Source organism: Medicago sativa, chromosome 6 (assembly GCF_051527215.1).
Source record: "Medicago sativa cultivar Bolivia chromosome 6, Bolivia_mono, whole genome shotgun sequence".
NCBI lineage: Eukaryota > Viridiplantae > Streptophyta > Magnoliopsida > Fabales > Fabaceae > Medicago > Medicago sativa.
Window position 1 is genome coordinate 78,410,063 of NC_140754.1, and position 27,421 is coordinate 78,437,483.

General features: G+C 34.7%; 2 protein-coding genes and 1 pseudogene across 3 annotated transcripts; all 3 read right to left on the minus strand.

The window, feature by feature from the left end:
• Positions 1–4,723: 4,723 nt before the first annotated feature.
• LOC146917053 (uncharacterized) lies at positions 4,724–10,213 on the minus strand (annotated as a pseudogene).
• Positions 9,828–19,558, minus strand: LOC146917054 (uncharacterized). Of its 2 annotated transcripts, XM_085718871.1 has the most exons (9): positions 19,404–19,558; positions 18,529–18,679; positions 16,714–17,476; positions 15,820–15,923; positions 14,374–14,433; positions 13,762–13,812; positions 12,957–13,029; positions 11,252–12,472; positions 9,828–10,744 (listed from the first exon to the last, which is right to left on the minus strand). In XM_085718871.1, exons 3-9 carry the CDS (start codon positions 17,396–17,398, stop codon positions 10,284–10,286), a joined length of 2,655 nt encoding a protein of 884 aa, XP_085574997.1. In that variant the 5' UTR covers positions 17,399–17,476; positions 18,529–18,679; positions 19,404–19,558; the 3' UTR covers positions 9,828–10,283. The 2 variants fall into 2 exon arrangements, with proteins under 2 accessions (XP_085574997.1, XP_085574996.1); XM_085718870.1 differs by lacking the exon at positions 18,529–18,679.
• Positions 19,559–21,685: 2,127 nt separating this feature from the next.
• LOC146917055 (uncharacterized) lies at positions 21,686–27,229 on the minus strand. Its single transcript, XM_085718879.1, has 6 exons — positions 26,761–27,229; positions 24,213–24,601; positions 24,000–24,123; positions 23,378–23,674; positions 23,196–23,297; positions 21,686–22,442 (listed from the first exon to the last, which is right to left on the minus strand). Exons 2-6 carry the CDS (start codon positions 24,599–24,601, stop codon positions 21,960–21,962), a joined length of 1,395 nt encoding a protein of 464 aa, XP_085575005.1. The 5' UTR covers positions 26,761–27,229; the 3' UTR covers positions 21,686–21,959.
• Positions 27,230–27,421: the final 192 nt, after the last annotated feature.

Consider the following 27,421-nt stretch of genomic DNA (forward strand, 5'->3'; position numbering starts at 1 on the left):
GAAAATAAAAGAGAATACAATGGGATTTTGGATCCCAAGGTTTATTATGAAAAAAGATTTGAGTGACGTTGTTCATATTTCTTGGAAGATTGATTTTTCTAAGTGTAAACCCTAAGCATTCATCTAAACATACAATCCTAAACATACATCTAAACATGCATAACCTAAACATACATCTAAAGTCACCATGTGATGTGTGTGTGCATGTGTCGGTGCTTGTGTCGGTGTACATCATTAGAGTCCATTGTCCTTTACATCATGCCCTAGATACATTCTACTTCCTTGTGAGAACTTAATCCCACACAAATGAATTAAAAGCAAAAGAAATGTAAAGAAATGGGATTAGAAAGTGTGATAGAGAGTATGCTTATGATGTATGAGACATGAAACACAAGAAAATGGTTAGTAGCACATGATAATATGGAGAATAATAAGGCAAGAAAAATACTATAATAAAAGCATGGAATCTAACACAAAATAAACCAAAACAAGTGCAAAATATGACTAAAAATTCACCCATGGAATACAAGCATCACATAGCTCATAACTCTCATGGTCTCATGCATTTTTTAAAGGTTTATACTCAGTTCTTAAAATGAGAGTTAAAGCCACATGATGAACCCTACATTTTCAAGTGAACTTAGCCACATTTGTACTAATTATTTATAGCCATGACTTGCAAAGCAAGCAACTAATCAAGATTCACACTCATACAACAAAATTATATTCAAATAGTAACTAAAATGTCACAAAATCATATGGTATGGGTCACAAACATATATCAAGAAATTGGAACTAGAATCAAGCAAATTTTCACAAATTCTTTAATACAAAACATCACAAAATGGCAAGAAAATCCTCACATTATTTTCTATCAATTTCTAATATGCAAAAATCATTCCAAAAACACTACAAAATTATCAAGAAATGTATATGAACTTTTTAGAATTTTTAAAGGATTTTTAGACACAAAAACATATAAAAAGGTAAAGAATTAACAAGAAAATGCCACACATATTTTTAATCCAGTTTCCACACATAACATCATCACAAAAAAAAAAAACATCAAGAAAGTGATCAAGAATTCATAGAAAATTTTATGGGATTTTTCAAGAATTTTAAGCAAAGTAGGTGTTGTAATTAGCAAGCAAGAAGGTGCTCATAGCAAAAAAACAACAAAAACGAAAAAAAGAAAGAAAGCCAGGCCCAACCCAAACCTACATGGATCCTGGATCATCCAAACACATCAGGGACATTGGATTGATCCAGGATCCAAAACCCTAGATCAGACGGTGAAGGCCTATGGTTCAGGGACGAACCAGACTGGCTCAGCTGAACCGGTCTGGTTCACTCCCCTTTATAAGCAAAAGGAGGCCGGTTCACCTCATTTCCCCATCTTCTTTCTCTCTCTAAGCTCTCTCCTAGTGAGAGAAGCTCTGCAACTCTCTTCTTCTCCGATCACCTTCTCCGACGAGCACTACGACGGAGGTACGGTGGCTGCCGGTGGCGCCGCCGTACCTGAACACTTTTTCTGAAACATTTCTATGTCGTTGTGTTCGTCTTTGAATCCTCTGCATGGTTTTGAAACTCGTTTTGTGAAATAATGCTTAGATTTGAACAGATCTACGCTTGAATCTTACGGTTTCTAAGTTTTCAAATCTTTTCGAAATCTTCTGGAAAGAAACCCTAATCTGAACTATTTTCTTCACTGATTATGGATTTGAACCTAGATTTACGAAATAAACGGTGAATCTTGGACGATTTACATTTTTAGGGTTTCGTTCGAACTTCTTCGAATCTTTTCAAAATTCTTCTTCGATTCACCGTTTATTTGTGATTGTGAACCTTCGTTGAGCTTTTGCGATGAAAAACGAAGAAGTTTGGATGATTACCTGAGTTTGATTTGGAGATTCGAACAAAAAAGATCCACGCAGCTTCTGGTGAGTTCTTGAACTGAAAATAAATCAGTGATTCTTCTCTCTTTCTTCTTCACTAGTTCAGAACTTGCTTCGATTCTTTCTTCTTCTCACTTCTCCGAACTGTGATCGCGCAATTTCTTCGGATTTGTGCTTGAATTGCAGTTCTTTCAATTCGATGATGAAGATTCGTACTCGAATCTCTAGAATTGCAACAAATTCGTTGAAATTGTGTTGAATTTGTGGTTCTGGAGTTCTAGGGTTTGAGATTGGGGATGAACTTTCTGGAGAATTATTGTGTTTTGATCGTAACTGTCAAGAGAGAGAAAATGTGACTCTGTTTCTGTGATTTTTGATGAGTTGGCGTTGAATGATTGATTCTCCCTTTTGACTGGTGAATTGGCTCCTTTTATAGGCTGCCATGTGGACTTGGTGGCCAATGGCTTGTTGACATGTGTCTGGACTTGTAACTAATTCGGCCCTTGCTGAATTTTGGACCTGAGGACCTTTGTGCAATTTCTGGACATTAAGGGACTGACCTGCAAAAATTGATAAAAAGGACAAAGAACAAACCTGATGCGAAATAGGGACTATCCTGCAATTATTAAAAATTAAAGAGCTAAAAAAAGAAAAGTAACAAAAAGGACCAATATGCAAATATTAGGAATTAAAGGACTAAAGTGCAATTTTTAGGTTTCTTAGGACTAAAATGAAAAAATTAAAAATAAAATTGAATTAAAATTGGTAAAATGAAAAATAACGTAAAGTGAAACGATTAAAAATGACAAAACGGAGTAAAATGAACAGACTACTTAAATGAGGTACTTTAAAGTAACCTCTCTCTGCCGAAATTTCGTGTGAAATGACCAAAATGCCCCTGGGGACTAAAACGACTCAAAATGACTCAGACGCAATTTTAAAATGGATTTTTAACAGGAAATTAAAGCAAGAGCTTATATAAACAAATTTGAAAGACTCAGAGACAATTTTTAGAATTTAAACAGAGTTTTAACACATGAAAAGACTAAAATGCCCCTAGGGGCTAAACTGACTCAAAATGACTTCGAATGCAATTTTTGAAATGGATTTTGACATGGAATTGAAATAAAAACTTATTCAAACAATTGAAAAGGCTCAAGCAATTTTTTTTAAGGACTAAAATGAGCTTGGCCATAGGAAATGACTAAAATACCCTTCTATGTGAATTTTGCAAATAACATTGAAATAAGATGCAGAGAAAGATGTAATTGATCAGAGACATATCAAATGACTTGAAATGCAAGAAAAGAAGATTTGAGTTAGTATTTTTAGGTCCAAAATTAGGGTATAACAAGCGGCCACTCACTGCCTTAACCATTTTAACAATAAAAATGAAAGTTGTTAAATGACAATAAAGCTTCCATTAAAAATTAGAAAAAGTAAAATTGTGACTATTATCCAAGAGTTTGCTGATTATTTTTTATTAAAGGGTAAGTCATTGGTGGTCGTCGTAACTTATCCTCTAGGGTGTATTTGGTTGAGTACACCCTAGAGGATAAGTTACGACGACCACCAACGACTTACCCTTTAATAAAAAATAATCAGCAAACTCTTGGATAATAGTCACAATTTTACTTTTTCTAATTTTTAATGGAAGCTTTATTGTCATTTAACAACTTTCATTTTTATTGTTAAAATGGTTAAGGCAGTGAGTGGCCGCTATGTGACACTCTAAACCCCAATTTAAAATATACAACAAAATATGATAGTTCTAAGAAAAATATGCAACGAACATGTGTTTTGGCAGAGAAACACGAGTAAAATACTTAAATGCCCCCTCGGCAGTTAACTGCCGAGTAATTCAAAATCCGGCTGCAGTTAACTGCCGAGAAATTCCTCGGGAGTTAATTGCCGAGGAAAACATTTATGCAGACAGTCTGCATAAATGCTAAGCACTTCCAAGCCATTTTTCGACCAATTTTTACCTGTAATTAAACCAGAGCATTTCCAAAGGCTATACAAATCATACAACATTGAAACTCGGTCATGAACAACAATAATACAATATCTTTTACAATTGTCCATAATTAAATCAAACCGACATTTAGTTCAAACTACACAAAAGTTTGAAATTCATCAAAACGGTACAAAGTGTCCATAATTAAACAACACATTACAACTCATTACACATCATTAAATTAAATCCTTACTTACATTCATCACAATTGCATATGGAACGAACATACATATGTAATATATTATTTTCCACCATATTTCGAAACATAAATTCGACGTCGCTATCGTCTTTAATAAGCCAAGGCATATAGCTTGCTGTTTTCCATGCGAATTCATCTCTATCTTCTCCTAGGTCTATGCATGGCATTAGAGCAGACAAGTGACGTGTATATTGATTTTCACCAAGATGCTCAAAATAAGTGTTAAGTTGTGTCTTCAAATCATCAAGAGAGTCTGTCGGCGTTATCATAACCTTAACCGTCTTTTTAAACGCGGAGTACCTAACACGCCCTTCAATTCTTGCAACCTCAGACATGTTTCACTTGACAAAAGCTTTAACAAAATAATCATAGATTATAACAAAATTAAATGGAATGTAATAACGAATAAATCAAATGCGTAAACATTAATAAGCTATAAATAAGTATTGCACTAGTTTCAAGTAAATAAAAGTCATTTTATCATATATATCAATATAAATTACATAATGTTAATTATATATTGGCCACAAAAAATTGGCATTACAATTTTGACCTCAAAATATACGTCGGTGTAATTTCTACCAAAAAAAAGGACTAACACCGACAAAAAAATCACTCATTAAAGGCCAAGTGATTGGAGAAGATCAACTGATATAAAATCTTCCTCATCTTCCGCAATAACTTCAAATTGTTGCTTTGGTTTTTCGGGAGTGTCCAACAAAATAGGCGCCGCTTTGTTTGACTCCTTTTGTTGTTTCGGCGGTTTGTTTCCACTTTCAATAGCCATGAGCTTTCGGAACAACTCATGTTGATCCAAATACTCATCTTCCCAAGTCACGACATCTTGTTTCTTGTGATTGTGCCACTCCGTAGATGATGGAGGTAGTGGACAACCATCCTTCAAATAAATAAGCACGAAGTGATTCAGAATTACCCCAAGGCACATGATGGGAGTTTTTTGCTTACCCGACGGTGGTGGCCCTCTTAGTGGGAAAAAAGATTTCGAGTTACCAACTTCAAGATTTGTCAACACGACCACACACCTTTTGTAATAATTAGCAACAATGTGTCCCATGTCCGGAAAAGTCAACCACTTATCAACAAGATGTGCACAACTTTTTGTATTTGCAGGAGGATGTAAGCCATTTAAAATGTAGTATAACGATCCTCACCCGCAAATACTTCAACATAATCATCTCTATGATCTTTCAATTCTTGAATAAGATGTGTACGAATCATGAGATGATTTTGTTCGGTTAAGCCCATGAACTCCGCTATAGCCCGGAATCCACAATGTCCATCGCCAATAACATCCACCACTTTTTCAATAAATGGAAGCATGAAGCGTTGCATATAATCAATAGGCCTCATAACCGGGATAGCCTTAGGCTTTGGATACCGAGAAGGTGGTGGAAGTGGGGAAATTGGTGTTTTACCAAGACGAGCACCTTTTTTCCTTTTATATGATGATGTTGGTGGTGATGGTGACGGTTGAGTATCCGGATTTTGGGAATCAATAACCTCCCAAGAAGAAGGGATCCGACTAGTCGATGTAATTTTTCCTTTAGACCTCGCAATGTCCACTTTTTTCTTGGCTCCCTTGGTTGGTACTTTTCGTGGTGGTGGAGACATCATGGTGGTTTCAGGAAATGTCAACTGCCACAAAGCCTCTTTGACTTCAAGCTTCATTTGGAAAGGGAGTTTCTTGAGACGTTCTATAATACCCTTCAACTCATCATCGACAGAAAAACCAACTTCATTACTTTCTTCCCCCATGCGTAACCTTTCCCAATGGTGGTGTATCTCATCCAATAAAATTGGCTTTTCTTCAAGGAGTTTAGTAGCAATTTCGCATGCACATGGTATGCCGTAAGATGTCCTTTGAAGACAACCACAAATTTCTTTGTTCATGCACAACGTTTCCCTACAACGTGACTCTTCCAAAGCAATGTTTTCCAAAGCATATCTAGACACATGACCACCTAAGTCGGAGTACAAAGTGACATCTTTGAATCTATTTCCAACACGGTAACGCTCTGATCAAAGGTTGTTTGTATCGCAGTGAACTGAAGCAACAACATGTCATGTATTTTCTCCCAACAAGTACACAAATCACCCACACTATTGTCCAAATATTTCTTCAATGTAGCATGAGCTGATTCTACCCTATTGGTGGTTATGCAACCAAGATGCAACACATGGTCTGTCCATACCCTCACTATTTTCTCCTTCACTTCATTCAAGGTAGTCATCGCATACTTTAGGAAAGATGGGAAATCACTACAAGCATCTTGGAACTCCACTAATGCATTTGCTTATAACTCTTGAGTGGGCGATTCAACCATAGCCTTCCATGCCCTCATGATCTTCTTGACAACATCGCGATTACTCACCTCTTTCCCATCCTTTTTTCCCAAAGGATATTTACAATCTAAGACGCACCTTTGTTTAACATTTGCTTGCACATGAAAGTAACAATTCATTGCATAACTTTTGGGGAAAACAATTCCAACCGCTTTCATCAAAGACCCATCCCTGTCGGTAACAATCACCTTAGGCATATTCATCTTTGACGTAAGAAGTTTACGCAACATTTTTAAAACCCAAACAAAGTTTTCCTCTTTCTCATGTGTCAAAAATCCAAACCCAACCGAATATGTTAAATCGGTCGAAGTGACCCCAACTACCTCAAACATTGGCATCTTGTACATGTTGGTTTTGTAGGTGCAGTCCATAACCAAAATCGTTGGAAAATTGTTAAACTTAACGGATGTTGGATGAGCCCAAAAGATATCTTCGATTGTAGTACTTTCACTTTGTGTTCTTGAGTAATAAGTATAGTTGTGCTTCTCCAACTTCGAGATTAGATATTGCAACGGCTTCTTGTCGCCTCTATTTGCCTTCCATATTTGTTAACGTTCATTGTACACTTGCTTCACATTTGTCATGCAATGTGGTCTTTTGTTCTTCAAGTGTATCAAAATATTTCTTGGAAGCATCTTGCTCTTGGTCAAGTCACGTACAATCTTCTTGTCGTCCTCCTTTAATCTACCAGCAAGAATGTGTCCTTCTAAAGCCAGCTCCATCGCATGGTTGTGAACTCCATTAAGAATGTTCAATCTCCATTCCTTTGTTTGCGTACTTTGATATCTACTAATCATGAACAAGCACCCGCATTTTCTTGAGCCCGTTGTTGCATGCTTCGGTTTTTTTTAGGCACTTTGTGAGCTCCACTCCTTTCACACACTAGGCGCAACATTGGATGGAACAAGCTTTATATTTGTGTAACAATTGTAAATCTCGCCTTATTTGCTTGACGACGTGCTCACTCAAGCAATTCTTCTCTATCTTTCCACTTAACATCGTCCGAAAAAAACCTAGCCGTGTCAACTTCATGGGCTTTAAGTGGGAGGACACCGGGGCCAACATTTTTAGAAGCTTCAACATAGACGGAAGCTCCATCAATGTTTGGTTTGGCTTCAATCTTAGGCGGTTTGACATCTCCGAAAATTTGGACAAAATTTCGTTTTGTCTCTCCTGGAACAACTTCCGCGTTCTCTACCATTACTATAATTAAACAACATAAAAATATGAATTAACAACTAAGTAATGCATAAACATACATGCCATAATGAATTAAAACAAAGAAAAACAGAGAAAAAAATTTTAAAAAAAATGGCAGTAGCTGCCATTTTCGGTTGTGATGTTGTTTAATGAAGGACAAAAATATGAGTTTTTGTCTTGTCCCTTGCATCCAGTTTGTCCTGTACCTGAAACAGTTTTACAAATCAAACACTGGACAACTGAAGTTGTTCTGTCCTGTCCTTCATTTTTTAGTAAATCAAACGCACCCCTAATATAATTATTTAATAAAAAAGTCGTAACGTATCCGTTAAGTGGTTTGTTTTACTTAATATTTGTTTTGAACTTTTAATATCAGGATTGCAATCATAAAATTAATTCTTTAGTGATATGAACCCATTTGGGTTGGTCTGGGTGGTATTGACTCGAGATCTTGGAGTGTGTTCCTTTCAATGTCATATGTTTGATTCTCCCCGGTGTCAATTTCAGTAGACTAGTTTGACTTCTTAAAAAAAGAAAATCTTTAGCGATAAGAAAACATATTATTGTTTGCTAAATTTTTAGGTTTCCTCTCAATGATATAAATAGTTGAGAGAGGATGCATTAATGAAGAACATTAATATTTTAATGTGCAATGAGATAAGCTTATTTTTATAAATCGTGTGCTACTACGTTTGGTGCTACTACTATCATGTATCTCTGATATTTTTACAAATAAAATGAGATAATCTTATTTCTGTAAAAAAAATAATAATAATAATAATAAAAAAAAAAAATTCATTGATTACAAGTTAACAAATCCTAACTAAAGAAGTTTAGCTCATAATGTTCTTAAAATAAACAATAACAACATAGGTATATAGGTATAGTTAATTAAAATCATTACAACTTAAAATAAAACAGTGAGCATCCACCCAAGTGTTTTTCGATCGAACTTTCCTGAACTAATTTAGTTTTTGGGTATTGGTCAGGTTTTTGGAATGCAATTTAAGCTTCAAAATACTAGCATTTTAATACAACAAGTGTTATTGAATACTAAAACCAAAATACAAATAAATTAAGTATAAGATTCCTAATTTTATAACCAAGCAATTAGACTCGTGTGGTTAATAAGCTCCGTCAATTGATAGATTGTTCAAGGAAACTCTAATTGTGATCCGGCATGAGAACAAAAACTCTACATTAGTTGGTTGATGAGTAATCCTGATATTCTCTTAGGCTCTCCAATGCTAACTTAAACATAGTGAACACATACCGATAAACGATAAACTATGTTGAATTCAATTTAGTTTTATATTTACATATATTTTTTTTCGAAACAGCAAAAGGTTTATTAGCTACAAGCCTACAACCCACCACAAGTGAAAAAGCGAGCAGAAGAGAAACATACAAGCCAAAAGTGTCAAACACAGTAACTTCACCCAAACCAAAACTAGCAGACCAACAAAATCAAACCAAAACCTGTCAAAACACAGGACTGAAAAACAACAGACCAGCCAATAATGCAAAACAACACAAGCATGAAACAGAACCCAGCAGAGGCAAGAAAAAAATAGCAAAGAACAAATCAAAGCCGGCCTACGAAACCGAGAGCAGCAACACTTTATCTAACAAAACAGTCTCCCGGATTCCAACTCCACTCATAGAACAAACATGGGAAAGCCTTTAGTCTACTCAAGCTCCATCTCCACGATATAACTTTGATACTGTGGACAATTTCTTTTACCTTGTTTTTGAAAATTCTGTCATTCATTGACCTCCAAATCACCCAAAAACTAGACTGAATTAAAATGTTCTTTCTCCCTTATTATGACATATAGGGAGGTAATAATGTAGTTGAGGAATTTTGAAAGCACCCTAAGAGGTAAGGGTGATAGATCTCAGCCACTCAAAATTTTAGTAAAATATCTAAAGGGGAATATTAGGCCCTCACTTGAGGACTAAATCTCACCTTAGAAGCGACCAACAAAATATATTATAACAAATTAATAAGTGAAATAAATATTTTATATTTGAAACTAAATTTGATTATTAAAAAATCCAAAATCAATCCAATGAATCAATTTTCACAAAAAGAAGTTCAATAACAGTAAAAATTGATTGTTTGATTTGGATATGAACACTCTTATCCGTAATTCAAGCCAAAAAAAGTTTTTTAGCTTAATATTCTCCCGTTCTCGTTCAAACACATCCATTACATAAACCTCAACAATTACTAGCTTGCATGAATGACACTGTTCACTTTGTCAAGATAAAGAGAGAGATAACCAAGGGAAGGAATGAGGCAAAAAAAATAAAAATAAAAAAGGTGAAGTCTGGTTACCAAAGAGAGCATGAATTGCTAGTTCCTAGATACAACAAAAAGGCACAGACTGGTGATTACCAAAGAATCAAATTATTGACGTGGATCAAATGCATCTCGGATGCAATTTGAAACAGCCCAATTACAATTTGAAGTCGCAGGTTGTCGGTTGCATTATAATCTAACCGAGTTATTAAACCAGGATTCGAAAGCATCATGTTTTTCTTAAACCAAAATTGATATGCTAAAGCATACTATGATAACTGACATCCCGGCTGTATTGACACCTCACATGAAACTTGGTCCATTGGGGAAAACTTTGGATAGAATATCCACTAATAGTACACTTTGATCCTGGCGTTGACCTGCCTTCCAGACCTTGAAGTCTGGAGAAAAGTAGCGAGAATCATTCCAACATTTTAGAGAAACTAAGGGGAATGGTCCTTGCACATGTCCTTGAGGATCTATGTAATGCCACATTGATGTATGTGGGTTCTCAACAGGGACTGGTTTTATGAAGCTTGGTTTTATGGTGCTTGGTTTTTCATTTTCCTCGTCATCGTCATCACTCAGTTCTATAACCTGAATCGGAGCTGGCCGTACCTGCTTGTCTGATGGCCCTTGAGAGTTCTTAGCATTGATTGTAACTTCATTTGATTTGGCTGGCATAAATACACCATCCTTCTTAAATGACGAGAACGTTTGTATCGCGGGTTGCTGTTGAACAGACATACTTGACCTTTGGTGCACTGCCAAAACATGGAAAGAATATCAATAAATGGCAACAATAAATGGCAAGGACATGGCTTATCCTAAGTGCTTTCGATGCATAATAAATAAATGCAGCATACTTCTCACTGAACATACTGCAATAGTACAACCTCCACCCTTTTTATAAGCCTTTTGACACTTTTCACATATATCAAAAATTGTTTGTAATCAACACAATTATGTGGATATTTTGTGCATGACTATCCCTAAACAAACCTTTGTGTATCGGTGTATCTAATATTGACTTTTCATCTTTCAAGATAGATTAGTAGTATTGACTAGGGATAAATATGGGAAAAAGTAATACATACTATAGTAATTTGAAAGATGGCTTATAATTATGGACAAAAAAATTTCTTTCAAAGGGTGCTTATAAATAGTGACAAAGGCAGTAGTAGTACCATCGAACGCAACCATAGACAACAACGAAAAAATGCTTTCATTAAAATAGAGAATAATGGGAAATAAGGATAATTATAACAAACCTGTAGAAGTGATTGTGTCACGTGAAATGCCATTTGACGCAGTGTTATTCATTGCTATATTGAAAAGAGGAACTTCTGATGGTCTACTAAGACTGAGAATCGATTTTGGTGATTCACTTTCCTGTTTTGTTTGATCGGCTACAGGAAATCTTTTACCCATGAACATAAAACCATTAGCAACTGCTTTTGGGACCTCGGGCACTATAGATGCATTTATACAATTAGCCTCCCGAAACCCTTGCATGTTATTTTCTGCTTTTTTAACAGGAACTTCTGGTGTTTTGGATTTTGAAAAATCTAGATAACATGTAGTAACTTGGGGAATGCCATTAGCAACCACTTTTGGGACCTCGGGCACTATAGATCCTGTCATACAAGTAGCCTCCCAAAACCCTTGCAAGTTATTTTCCGCTTTCTTATCTGGAATTTCTGATGTTTTGGATTTTGAAAATTCCGGATAACCTGTAGTACCTTGGGGAATACCATTAGCAACCACTTTTGGGACCTCAGGCACTATAGATCCTGTCATACAAGTAGCCTCCCAAAACCCTTGCAAGTTATTTTCCGCTTTCTTATCTGGAATTTCTGATGTTTTGGATTTTGAAAATTCCGGATAACCTGTAGTACCTTGGGGAATACCATTAGCAACCACTTTTGGGACCTCAGGCACTATAGATCCTGTCATACAAGTAGCCTCCCAAATCCCTTGCATGTTATTTTCCGCTTTCTTATCTGGAATTTCTGGTGTTTTGGATTTTGAAAATTCTGGATAACCTGTAGTAACTTGGGGAATACCATTAGCAACCACTTTCGGGACCTCGGGCTCTATAGATGCTGTCATATAAGTAGCCTCCCAAACCCCTTGTATGTTATTTTCTGCTTTTTTATCTGGAATTTCTGGTGTTTTGGATTTTGAAAATTCTGGATAACCTGTAGTGAATTGGGGAGTATCATGAAATAACCATTCTTGATCATCCGCAAAATCATCTTCATATGAAAAATCATCTGCAACTGCCTTTGGGATCTCAGTCGCTAACGGTACTTTTGTACATGTAGTCTGCGACAACTCTTGGAAATTGGTCGGTAGTTTTTTCTCTGGAACATCTGGTGTTGTAGATTCCGATTCTAGATCTTCTGCAATAACTTGAGGAATTTCACGCAATAACCGTTCCTGTTCTTCCGGAGTCTTAAGCTTCGCCCTTTTTTGTAGGTAGCCGTCCAATGTGCTTTCAATAGATTAAGGAATATCGATCTTATAGAAATTTTTGATTTAAAAGAATTTTCATACAAAGCATATAGCCTAAAATTCTTGATGAAAAGACAGAATTCTAAGGCAAAATGTTCATCACTTCAATCAACTGCTGTCTTATTCATGAGTATGGGCACTAATGTATTGAATAAAAGTCAAAGCCTTAGAAGGGATTGTTGTGTAATCAGCATGATCTGTACTCAGATTTACCTACTAATTTTGAGTTTAATCAGTTCATTGCCAGAAATTACTGCCATAAACAGCTGATGATAATTATCTAGTATGAGATAGTAGTCCAGTTAACGATCTATGGAAAATCTAGCAAGAAATTTTTTAGTGTATTGTCTAATGCATTAACAAGGTTCAGCAGCAAAATTCACCACATAAGAATCTTCTGAAGCAAAAAATGAATATGCAGACATGAACACAATTTAGAAAAAATTATCAGAAAAGGATATTCTCTTCGCCAACCCTTTTCATTTGCTCGGTCAATAAGATTTTGTAACAGAGCAAGTTCTTTTGCAAGCCACTAAGGCAGATTCACCACATAACAAGAAAGCAGAAAAGTTAGGTAAAAATCAAGCCCAAATATCAGAAGAATAAACGTAAATTATCATTTGAAACCGGATGTGCAGCCGAACAGTTTTAATTTACACACAAAAACAGGACAGGCGTGTATATTAAAATTTCAAATCACTTGACTGATGTTTATGATACAGACAGACATCAACAACAACAGTAACAACAACAACAAGAAACATATCTAAGGTAAAGATAGCATGTATAACAAAAATAATATCTAAGGAGTGACAGACAAATCCAAAAGTGTTCTTCATTCCTAAGAGTACTGGGATAGCATGTTATCTTGCATGATCTATCTTTTCATTCACAAGACTGGATACAACAGTTTATCATCCACTTAATTCATCTAAACAAAAATTACCTATGAAGGGGGCTATACAGTTACACATACAACAAATTTCACATTGTTTCATTGCTTATGTGTTTTGTTTCATTGCTAATTCAGTCAAGATAATAAGAATAATATTGGTGTGTTCATGAAATGATATCCACATATTGTTTAACAAAGTACAATTCTCATGCAAATGCATATGACTAATATGGATCCTTTCTTGAACACTTGTTTTTTTTTTATCTTTCTCTTTTTCTAGTATAGGCATATATGCAAGTCAACGAATTGTGAGAAAATCACTGAAATGAAACATGAATGAAGAAATAAAATGCAAGGGTTCTTGCTTACATGCTTAGTCATATCCTCATGCAATACTCTAGCCTTTTCCTCCAAATCCACCTGCCATGTGCAAAACAGAAAAGGCATTGCCATAATATTTAGATTCAATAAAGACCGGCGATGTTGTACGGGATAGACTATTGGGAAGTAAAAAAACAACACGAAAATAAATTAAGTTTGGCATAAATGAGGATGTTGTGTTGAATGTGTGATAAGACTATACGGGATATGATTAGAAATGACGACATTAGAGAGAAAGTTGTGGTAGCACCTATAGTAGAAAAGATGGTGGAAACTAGATTTAGGTGGTTTGGGCATGTAGAGAGAAGACATGTGGATTCTGTAGTAAGGAGAGTAGGTAGAGGAAGACCTAGAAAAACTATAAGAGAAACAATCAAGAAGGATCTACATATTAATGAGTTGGATAAAAATATGGTTTTTGATAGAACATTATGGCGTCGTTTGATTCATGTAGCTGACCCCACTTAGTGGGATAAGGCTTGGTTGTCGTTGTTGTAAAGTACCATACAAAGATTTACGGCACAAAAACTGATTGTTCTAGTCTTGCAGGCACTTCATTCACTAGAATAATTCAATCTGAAAGTACTAGAAATAACTTACAATCATAGGTCTCTTGAGTATGCCATCTTTTACTCTTTTATGCAAATCCTCACACTCCGCCTGAAACCAAAGTCATAGATTCAAACCCCAAAAATTTAAAAGCACAATAATAAAACGGATATAATGTAAAGCAGAAAGTTCTCGAAAAAAATAAATCTCATAGATAGATGCTACAAGGATGCCACATAAAATTGTGAGTCTTAAGCAGAAGTACACTATTTATTTATCTGCGATTATTGAAGTTAGTTTTGACAGTGAACCAAATTAAAAAATATATGGAGGCAAACTGAAGAATGTATTGGCTTAATACTGGAGATCAGATAAAGGGTGTTTCAGAGTAGAGCATGGTTTTGAAAACTTGTCTGATATTTATTTATTTTGTATTAAGTTTTCATATAAGTATTCCAAAACATTTTCTCCATGGTCTAGTTTGCCAATTCCCAAAATTATTTTTAGCCTATGTATTCTCCGAAATTTTAGGCTTGAATTGATTAGTACTAGAATATAACCTTGAAACACTCTACCCTATCTCTTTAGATCCTCTATATTGTGTCTTGGAAAAGTTATTCAAACATGCAAAATTTCCTAGAGCTTGAATATTAAAAAGATGGTTGTGTTTGTCTATAATTAGTAATTACTATAGCCAGAATACATGCATAGCGGTTTCCCACCCCCATGTTTTTATTAGCATTCAGTATAACTTTGTATTGCATAGATATTTCCACTTGCAAGATAATGTAACTCACCACGTCCATGACTAAACCTCACATTATTACAAAATTATAGTATTATTTAGCTACAGTAATAATGACAGACTGATGAGAATCAGCAGTAAGAAATACCAAATCAATCATCTACTTCCAGTTAACATGTGCTTCTTTAAAATAGTTATTAAAATAATCCAGCACTAATTTGTTAGAATTTGATTAAGAGAAATGATTACACAAAGTTAACTTTACACCTCAGGCCAGACCTGATAATTTTCTAAGGTACATGAAAATTTAGTGGAGAAAAGTTGTCTCATTATAAGTGCAGGGCAATGCACAAGCCATTTAAAATGTCCTTTTGTAACAAATGACTTGCCAATGAAAGAACACAAACAAGAACCGAACCAAAGAGCTCTTTAGTTAATAGAATGTGATTCTATTAGTTGAGCTAATCCTCACTTCCTCATTGGCAGAGACCATGGTTTTTACTAAATGAAGCAACACTTCAGGTCAGAGTCGACAAATTTTATGTATGGTACATGGTGCAGGGGACAGCACAAGTAATTGAAAGTGGTACTAAAGTTACAAATGACTTGCCAATGAAGGACCACTAACATGAACCGGACCAATGACCTTTTACTCAACACAATTAAATCCTACTAGTTGAGTTAATCCTTATTAACAGAGACAATAGTTCATACTAAATAAAGCTAAAAGTAGTAAGATCATTCATCTGTACCTCTGAGAAATCATCGTCTTGAAGCATCTTAATGCTGATGTCTTTAATGAAACCAGAAGCTTGCAAGAGAATTTCCCCATCCACTCCTGAGCTCTTTTTTATACCTGGAATATATCCAAGAAAAAACTATACTTCAGCTGATTAGAAAAAAATGATATTTCTTTCCCATAATGTCAAATGATATACCAACTCACTAGTAACTAGTAGTTGCATTTGTACCACTAACAACGATTCTGGGAGGAGATCAAATGGATTAAGATTACTTTGTTCATTGATATTCATTGTCTAACTCATTCAATTAGGATAAAACCATACCCAACACATGACATATACTAATGACATCAAAAAAGAATACACAGCATAATTTGGTTATCTTCAGTCTTTTGAATCTCACCTAGCTTGAGGATATTTGGCTCTACTACTTTGTTCATTGCTATTGATTTGAATGGTAAAATATGTTTAATTTGGATTAATCACCTATACTAATGATTAAAAAAAGTACATGATAATCCCCTTTAAGTTTACTTCATTTATGTGAATATCTCACCCAGCATGAGATTGTTGGATTAAATTTTCGTATTCTTTATCAATCATTGTGAATAGTCCAAATTGTTGATTTGACTACTTTTCCAAGTAAACAAAATGCAAGTGACCCACACTATTGTGCTAAAGAAGCATACATATACATAACATAATAAGTACAATTTATTTGCCGTTGCTATTTTTGGCAAGCGCAAGTATTAAACTCATACTTCTATTTTTGGCATGCACAAGTACTAAACTTATGCAGTTGATGAGCATACTTTCCAAAGCAACTTGGATATTTAAAGTTATAAAATAAAGAAGCATTTGTTAGAATGCAACGCCATAATAAGCCTAAAGCAGTCAAATTACCTGTGATTTGCAGAAGCTGGTGTGAGTTTTTCTGAAGGTAATCATTTGGGTCACACTTGATTCTTATGAAGCTTCCAACTACTTTGCTCTTAAAAGTTTCAGGGTCCCTTTCCTTTAGAAGTTCCTCAACTAGACTCTTCTTTAAATAAACAAGCTTTATGTTGAAAGGAATGATAGCGGCAAAACAGCTCCTTGGTTTTTCCACAACATATTTCCTTGGTTGACTCTTCCTCTCCAAAGACGCTGGTTTTGGAGTTTCACGCGCCCCTGGCGCATACTCATCATCTTCTGAATCAAGCAGAAAACCATCATCAGATTCTCCACAGTTCTCTGCATAGTGTGACTCGAGCAAGTCACTAATCTTCAACCGACTAATGGTCCACTTTCCGAACAACGAATGAAGCCTCGCATCACACTGAACTCTTTTCTTTTTCGTAGGATGACGAAGGTTATTCTGATTAACATAATCAGTTATAATTTGAGTGACCTCACTCTGGCTTATCTTGTTGCTGGTATCTCTACCAATGGATTCGAGAAACTGAATAAGGAGAGTTGACCCCCATCCATTGTATTCCTTTTTCTTATGTTGGTATTTCCTTTTCTTTTTCACAGAGGTCTGAACCTCTCCATTAATTTCCTCTACCCAGAACGAACCAAATAGTAATTCATCACCCATCCTTTCCATACACTAAACTTAATCGTCTCCTCCGCTGATACCTCTTCTGCTACCTACTAAATCTATCCATCCCCACGCTTTTCACCTCTGTCAAATTTCATTTATAAAAAGTAATACATCAATTGGCAGCAGAAAGTGATAACAAAGAAAACACAGTTGAAATGCATTTTGCGTTTCTGTTGAAAACTAAAACAAAGAACTCAGAAGAACCAAGGATAAAACAGTTAATGAGAAATTTAAAACTAAAAAATATTATCAGAAAAAGTCTTTAAAACACAAAAACAGGCAGCAGAAATTATTCAAAGAAAACATCGGAGTTTGAAGGAAACTCATATTGCACAAATTTGGAGGGAAATGACAGAAAATAGATGTGTGAAATTTCATCACATGTCATCAGGGGAAAATTTTCTTATGATCGATGGAAGAGCAGGAAAGGGAATGGAGAGTATCCCCCATCCTTTCATGCTTCTTATAATACTCACAAAACAAAGAAACTGGTGTAAATCAACATTATGCAGTGTTGTAGATGGCGGACCGTGGCGGAGAGCCAACATCCCGCCATATTGGCCGCCATGTAGCGCCATCATATCGGAGTATGGCGGAAAATCCCGCTATCGGCCATGACGGAGATCCCAAAAACTACCACCGATATCCGCCATGGCTGATATTTGATAACACTGACATTTTGGTCATTGAAATTGCAAGGATTGGGAAATTTAGTCCCTTTAAATGCTCTATCTTTGCTTTGATGCTCCAAGAGACTATTCAAAGCAAATATGAACGTCCTTTCTAGTAAGATATATTTTGGCAGAGAGACTAAATTGACTAACATTATTATATTGCCATTTCATAAATTTGAGGGGTCAGGGCCCGTTTACTTCCCATGTTTCCTGCAACTAATAAACATAGAGAGAATAAATCCAATATTGTCTTCGTTGTTTCTGAAAATGCATTCATCCTATTGTTCCCTACTGGAATCTTCCATCTAATAGTTAGCAGTTTATAACGAACATAATTTTACTCAAGAAAACGGGGGGGCAAACTTGAGGACAAAAATGACGCTTTACTCAAGAAAATATTAGTTATAAATATTCTCATCCCCTATTCAATGTTGTCAATCGCAGATCCCAGAACAATACCGGTTTGTTCAAATTCCGCTACACTATAGCACCGCTATAACATCTATTTAACAACACTGCTTGCTATCTCCCAAGTCCCAAAAAAGGTAGAAAATTCTCCTCCTTTTCTTCCCCTTCTCCTCCCAAACCCCTCCTCACTTTTCTTTTCCTCCTAAATCCAAAACAAAACCCAAGTCAATGATACATAAAATCACAAAGTTCAAATTCTCTCGAACAAGATTGTAAAATAGTCATCGGTGCCACTTTAGTTAATAAAATTTTCCCTTTTCCCAATTTTTTTTTTAATTGATATATAACAGAAAATTCCCAACAAAAAAAAAAACAAATACACACAAATGCAGATAATTCAATGAAAAAAAAAAGCATAAATTCACAGCAGAAAATTCTTAAAAATTAATAAAAAAAAAAATCTGAACATACATGTTAAATTGCATGTGTAAATTGACAACAGAAAAAACATGCACAGAATTCAATGAAAAAAAAACATAAATTAACAACAGAAAATACTAAAAAAAAAAATCAAAAAATCTGGACATGAATTTTTAATTGCAAGTGCAACCTAAAAAACGAAAATTTTAAGAATTTCTAAGAAAAAAACATAAACTTCAATTGAAAAACAAAAAATGACAACAGAAAAAAGTAAAAAAAAAAATTGAACATTAACTTTCAATTGCATTTGTAATTGTAACCTAAAAATCCAAAATTATTAAATTAAAAAAAATAATAATCAAATTGAAGAACAAACAACATCATCATCAAGGACACTGAACAGTGACAATTACAACAAGAAAAGTACGCAATTTGGGTACGAAAATTGGAAAAATTGAAGAGAGAGAGAGAGAGAGAGAGAGAGAGAGAGAGAGAGAGAGAGAGACCGTTGACTGAAGAAACGGTTGGAGAACGATGACGAAGATTCTAGAAGCAGTTGGAGTTTGGTGGCTTTTGAGTGTTGTGGTGACTGGGTTAAGCAGTTGTATATTTGGTGTCTGTTGTTCTTCTAACTTCTAATGGCAAAATTGAAGAAATGAATATGTTTCATATTCAAAAACCGATCCAAATTAAAACCTCAAATAAATTTAAAAAATTGAAAACAATAGTGTAAAATTGAATGCGTTCAAACTTTCGAACTAAATCAATTAAAGTTGATGTATTTAGTTTAAAATTCAGTCCAGATGCATAGATTTTCATTTACGGAACTTTCTAGTGTAAACATGATGAGATAAGTATTATCGGATTTTTCGGATCTTGTTTCGAGAAAACCGGTCAGATCTGATTTTACTTTTTTGAGAGATCTGATTTTGAATTCCTTTTTGAAAACAAAATCGAATCGCGTATTAATTTTTTTCGTTAAGATGAGGTATTGCATTAATTTTAGAGAAATGATATTTGTACAACCATTTTATGACAACTTTTAGACAACTTTCTCTCTCATACTCACATTATATTCTTACTCTCTATCTTCCTTTTTCTCTCTCCATTGTTTTTGACCAATGAAAAGAGAGAAAAGGAAACTTGTCAAATAGGTTGTACCAAATGGTTGTTCAAATATCATTGCTCTTAATTTTATTATTTACTACCGAAAAGACGGTTGCGTTAACGTTTGAAAATTATTAATGGTATTTTTTTTATGAAATTTTAATTTTGATTGAAACTAAAAATATAAATATTTGCTGCTTTCAAGTTATAACAAATCAAATTAATCATGAATATTTATTTTAATATGACACCAACAATATAACAAAAAAATATAATCTACATTTTTTTTAATTACACCAACAACAATCTTTATTATAGAAAAATTTGTTTAAGGGTATAATTGAGATAATGAAAGAGTAAGTATTTTTTTTTGTGGTGGCCGAGGTTTGAACCCCGGACCTTGCATATATTATGCATTGTCCTTGCCAACTGAGCTAAGCTCACGAGGACATGAAAAAGTAAGTATAAATATACCCATATAGTTTTGTTTCACTTTTTTCGGAAAGAAAAAGCTAGCCCAAAAATGCTGAAAGGATAGTTTTATTATATATATATATATATAGTATAGATGATGAGATCGAGTATTATCGGATATTTTGGATCTTGTTTTGAGAAAACCGGTCAGATCTGATTTTATTTTTTTCAAGAGATCATATCTGATTTTGAATTCCTTTTTGAAAACAAAATCGAATCGCGTATTAATTTTTTCGTTAAGATGAGATATTTTGCATTAATTTTATTATTTACTATCGAAAAGACGATTGCGTTAACGTTTGAAAACTATAAATGGTGTTCTTTTCTATGAAACTAGTATTTGGACCCGTGCGATGCACGGGAAGTTGATTATGTCATTAACTAATTAATGTGGTAGTTTACAATGAAATGAAATAATAGTTATTGTTAAGCATGAATTGATACTTCCAAAAGACGACAACAACAACAACCAAACATTCACTACTAAAAAAAGGTCATTTTCGGACAAAATTTCGGACGGTTTTGGGACGGAATTTACGGAAACTTCCCACGGAATTCGGACGGAAATGTGTTTTCGGACGAAATTCGGACAGATAGGGCGTTGTCCGAAAAAGCCGCGTCGCAAATTGTATTTTCGTCCCAAATTCCGTCCGAAATATATTTCAGACGGATTTCGTACAGTTTTCGCACAAACACAGTTGTGGGATATTGGACTAAACTTCAAACGGATTTCGGACGAAATTGAATTTATTTTCCTACGGTTTTCAGACGGAATTTAATTGAATTTCCTACGAATTTCGGACGGAATTGTTTTAGAATTTCCTACGGATTTCAGACGGAATTGATTTTAATTTCCTACGAATTTCAGACGGAATTGAGTTAAAATTTCCTACGGTTTTCAGACGGATTTAAGATAAATTTTCCAACAATTTTCGGACGGATTTAAACTGCTTTAAAATATTTTCCACGCTTTTCAGTCGTGGTTATAATTTTTTTTATTTTAGAGAATTGCCACAATTCATATTTTTAATGAATTTGGGATAAATTCCAATATGTAAAATTTATATTCAATAATATATACTAAATCAAATAAAAATAAATAATAATTCAAAAGTAAACAAATGTTCATTGTCTGAAACAAAATTATATAAACTAGATTCATATAAGTGCTCAATGTTCTAACACAATATATCACAAACTAACATGACTAAATTGTTCATTAGTTGGTACTCAACAATAAAAGTAACACAATCAAGTGCACTAGCAGGGATAGGGGAGACAACAACTGCCCTCAAAAAGTAAATAGCCAAAAAAACAAGGTAAAGAGGTTTGGAAACATAACTCCAACCAAAAGGAACTCCCATGACAAAGCCAAATACAAGACAGCAGCAGTCAAACACATAATTCATCAAAAAAAAGAGAAATTGGCAGCAACAACCACAAAACAGTAGAACAACATAAAACTAGTTGGGCCAAACTTATCAATCAAATCTAAAATTATCATCATTGTTTGCATTAGAGGCTTCAGCAACATCATTTGGTTCATCTTGAATAGGTGTCGCACAAGTAAAGTTTGGAGGCAATGGCATATTCAACTTTTCAAATAAAGCTGCAAGCATGCTTTCATTTGACTTAATTCTTTTTTGTTGCTGCTCCAATTTTTGTTTTTGCTCTTGGTTTATACGTTCTTGCTCTTTTGCCTTTTCTTTCCATTTTAAGAGCTCTTGTTCCATGTTTTTTTCCTTAAAGATATTTGAGCATGAACCAATAGTATACTTCGAAGCATTTGTTCCTATAGAACCTAAACCATATAGTTTTCCTTTTTTACCTTTGGGAGCTACTTCCTTCCAAATAGTCAAGTCATCTGGCATATTATGATGGCTTTCAGAAGACAATCCTTCTTCCTCTTGATTTTGAGACATAGATATTTCCAAAAGCTCTGCTTTTCTCTTCTTAAAAGCTCCCTGCAATTTTGAATTATGTTAGTCATTTGACTTACAACCAATTAAAATCTGTAATTTTAGTAAAATCATAGATGAATTATGGTCGTGGCTGTTTTGGTTAGGCTAGTTGCCGTGCGCAGACAGCTGTCCAAACGCAGTTACCTGTGATGGCAGCCACTCAATAAAAAAAAACCCTTATCAAGGAAAACAAAGGGATACAACAAAAAAAATCAATCCCAAAGAAAAACTCCCAAAGAAACCAAACGGCTAAGCCTTCCACACACCACCTGCTAACAACACAGACACTAACCACTGCCAAACCTGAAGCCTGAAATCCACTAACACCAACCAAAAAACCAAGGCTGCACAAACACCAGCGCACCCCACCCAAAAACCAGCAGCTGGCCAAATCAGTCCCTGCAGAAAAATAGTAAAAACCAGCTCCCTAACCAAGCTACAGAAGCAGGAAAACAACACCAATAAAAACAGCAGCGCCACACCAGCAGGGAAAACAAAAAAGCCAGTCATCTATTCAAGCATTCCCGGGGATTCCAACACCACTCGTAGTACATACAAGTCGGAATATTAAAACTTCCTAACAACCACCTCCACGACATAACCTTTACCTCCTCCACCAAGTCATCCCACCTAGCAATCTAATTATTAAAAATGCACCCATTTCTAATCTTCCAAATCACCCAAATTGCTACCTCCCATATCAATATTATCATAACTAAATTATATATAAATATGTAATGTTAAATAGATACTTACATAAGCATGCTCAGCTCTACTATCAACCCATTTCTTATCCTTTCGAATGTGGCAAAGAGCAAATACCTCCTCCACTGCAGGCGTGGCTCCTGTTTCATTCTCCTACATTTTTTCCATAACTTCAATGAGAAAATTTCCAATATGTTGTTCACAAATTAATGAGAAAATATCACGTGTCTTACCATCCTACGTCCCTTCTCACCCATAGATATAGAACCAGCAGTATGAATGGAGCTACCTTGAGTTGAAGCACGATTTGCAATGTTTGCCACTGATAAATTCTTAAAATTTTTATCGGATGCCCAATAATGTATTAATTGATTCCATATTGGCTCAGAGATGTACTTTGGCCTGTATTCGGAATTATTTGCATAGTTTTTCCTCTCTTGCCACATCATACCTCTGAATCTAGCTTCTCCCTTGATTTCAAAAATTTGGCGAATCTTAGCATCATATTTAGGATGCCATGTACAATACTTCTACAAAAGTGCACCCAATTAACATGTTAGCAATTCAAAAATTTCAAGAATCTTTAATTGTTCAGTAAATTACATTTAACTAATGAAAAAAAAGAACACTTAGATAAAGTACTTTGTGCACTGTTTGTACTGTTCTACACTAATATTCATCTTAACTACCAAAAACTTACATCAACAAAGGCATTTTGTATCATTAAAACAAAGTCGTTTAGCAAAATTTATGTTAAGAACAACTGAACTTTATATAAAGCATTGTAGCTAAGTATTCTTCTTAAAGAAATATATTACTAATTAACTATAAAATTACTAATTATATAACTATTACCTTAAATTCAGTAAACCATAACAACTTCTGGTCAAGAGATGCATGTCCCCATGTAGGAATAAACCAATCAAATTTGCTCTTAATGGATTTCGTCAAGAAACGAATAGCAGTTGATGGATTGAACCTGTTAATACAAATTGTTAATATACATGCATCAATTATTTTCTACAAAAAAAAAAAGTTAATTTCTCAAAAGTATAATATTTAACTTACTCATTTCCATACGGCTCTATTTCGTCAAGGCCTTCTTGATCAATTCCTTCATCATCATCAGGTTCAATGGCAGATGATTGAGTGTGTGGCAAAGTTTGTTCAGAATTTTGAGGTATGGTAGTTGATGCGTTCGGAGTTGGATTTTGAGGTATAGTAGCTGATGGGGTTGGAGTTGGTGTTGGGGTTTGAGTTGGTGACGGTGATGATGATGGCATAGTGTTTATGTGTGGTGATGGCGTAAGTTGTGCATGTGATAATGATTGATTTAGAGGTACCTGTGGAGATGGTATAGTAGGTGTAACTTGTACAACAATTCTCCCTCTGCCAGTTGAGTGTCGGCCTCGTGAGGATAAAGTCCTTCCACCTCTGTTAGTACCTCTTCCAGACATCTAAAACAACAATTTGATTAACTACCTAAATAACTACATCAAAATTAAACAAATGGCATACTGTACACCTCTGTTAGATAATTGCAGGGCCTAAGACACCAAAATCATGGAAGGACTAACAGAGGTGGCATACTAATTGCCCTGTAATTATTTAGGTCCATTGTAATAACAGAGGTGGAAGGACTAACAGAGAGGGCAGACCAAAACAGAAAAAAAAAACAGCAGCACAAAAACACTAATTGCACCTAGAAAGAACAACCACCTAGAAAAAAAACAGCAGCACAAACACACTAGATGCACCTAGAAACAGCAGCAGCAAAGCAGCGCCCCATACATAGCTGCTAAAGGCACCAAAACTAGCTAAAAAAAGAAAGAAAACTCAGCACTAAAACAACCACAACAGCAGCACTCTAACAACAACGCCAAAAATAACCACCGGATAGCTATCTAAGTAAGCATTCCCGAGGGTTCCATATCTAACCATATGAGTTCCTTTACAAATTCTTCTTCATTTCTAAAATAATCGTTGTTAATGTCATAGTTAATGAATAAATAAAAGAATACTGCATTTTTACAAAAATGTCTTTATTAACTATGAGAAGGAATTGAAACAAGGTGGCACAAAACAAGGAAAACTAGAGCAATTTTTTCTAATGGTGTTGTGAAGAGATTTAAGAAGATACTGGTACTCTACACCAACTATTGCAAAGAAGGAAAACCAGAGAAAATTGAGTCTTTAACAAAATTGGGTATGCAATAAGCAGGTGGTTTATGATCCAATGTTGTTAAGCAAAGAAACTTCACATGTAGACCAGGTGGTTTCAAGTTTTACTCTATTTAATGTATGGTTTCAAGTTGTTTAACTACACATAAACTACACATATAAGAAATTAAAAAACTCAGCCACAAAGCACTAAAACTTTTACTCTATTTAATGAAATTGAACAAAGAGATCGCGAAAGTGATTACAATGGCGATAAAAATTTAAAGGTTAGGTGTGCTTTAAAACTATTAAGGAAGTAAAGGTTTAGGATTACCCTGGTACTGTTAAGGATGTAGAAGCTAGTCAGATTCAACTAACTTCATCTAAAGTCAATTAGGACAGTTTTCCATCTGTTAGCAGTAGATGTAACTTAGTAGTTAGTTAGCTAGCTATTGTGATTTGTGAGCCGCATATATAGCTCAAACACTTGTCTTTTTTCAGCAGTCTATGCAATATGAGATTTCTCTCAATTCTCTATACTTAAAACACAACTAATAAAAATTGCATTGCAATGACATTTAACCGCGATATCAATAATTGCTTTGTGATCGCAACCACAAACAGTTTATTTCTTACTAGCATCTTAAAAAAGTGGCTGCATTTATCCGCATTATCAATGATCAAAACATAATTGAAACCGTAACTGTAACTCTATAACCACAATTCAGAACTTAAAAGTGAATCCAAGTCTTTCAACAGCAAAAAGTGAACAAAGAAATAAACCCACAATTATTTTCAACACAAAACCCACAATTAACATGATGCCTAAGAATATATGCAAACGACATTAATCTATCTTTAAAGAAAAATATATATGAAATTTATCATTATAAACAAAAAAATTCCTAGCACAATCCAGCATTTAAGTCTAAGAAACTCTCCCTCAAAAAACAAAAAAAAAAAGTCTACGAGACTCAATTGCATTCATCTAGTTTTTTTAATGTTCAATTTAACCCTCCTAATGTCTAACTGGATGCAGTTTAGTCCTATCGAAGAAGAGAGTAAATTACGTTAAATTGGAACTCAGAAGAAAAAGATGGGAAAATAACAATACTCAAGAAACAAAAAATGAAATTTTTATAAACTACAGTAACTAAAAGAGATTCAAATCCTTTTCGATTTTGACAACGAAATTAATCTTCAAATTAGTAAAAGTAAGTACCACAAATTACTATTCAATCACAATTATTTTCAACACCAAACGTGAATCCAAGTGTAGGTAGTTAAGCACACTAAAAACCTTAATAAGTAAAACAAAATAAACCCTAAAATTGAACCAAGAATCAGGTACAAGTTTATGGGAACATGCTTGATTTGTTGAAGAAAACACTGAGAAATTAAAAAAAAACACAGACAATCCACAGATCTGGAGAGAAGAGAAGAGAATCTTGGATACCTTGAAAGATTGATTGACCAGCTTGAGAAGTTTTTGGAAGAAATTGATTGAAGAGCAGCACAGGAGAAGTTGATTGAAGAGCACCACACTGAGAAATTGATTTTGAAGTTGGTTTTAGGGTTATGAAAGAGGGAGATGAAATTTTAGGGTTATGAGAGAAGCACACGAGGGAAATTTTGTGAGATAAGCGGGAGATGAAATTTTCCCAATTAAAACCCTCAAAAATATTAGCCGTCCGAAATCCGTCTCAATATTTCACACGGTTTTGGGACGGAATTGTTTTTTTAAATAAATCCGTGCGAAATCCGTGGGAAAAAACCTTGTTTGAACATGTGCTAAAATTTTCACACAATTTTGGGACGGATTTGAGACGAAAATTCCGCTCCGTTAAAACCGTCCCAAATCCGTCCGAAAAATTCAGACAAATTCGTATCCGTCCGAAAATTCCGTCCGAAACCACTGTTTTTTTAGTAGTGATTATCCCACTATGTGGGGTTGACTACATGGATTGAAATATGTCATATTGTTCTATCACAAACCATATTTAGATTCAACTTATTAATCTATAAATCTTTCCTCGTAGTTTCTCTTATAGTTCTTCGAGGTCTTCGTATACCTCTTGTAGATGACTATCCTCTATTCGATTTATTCTTCTTACTAC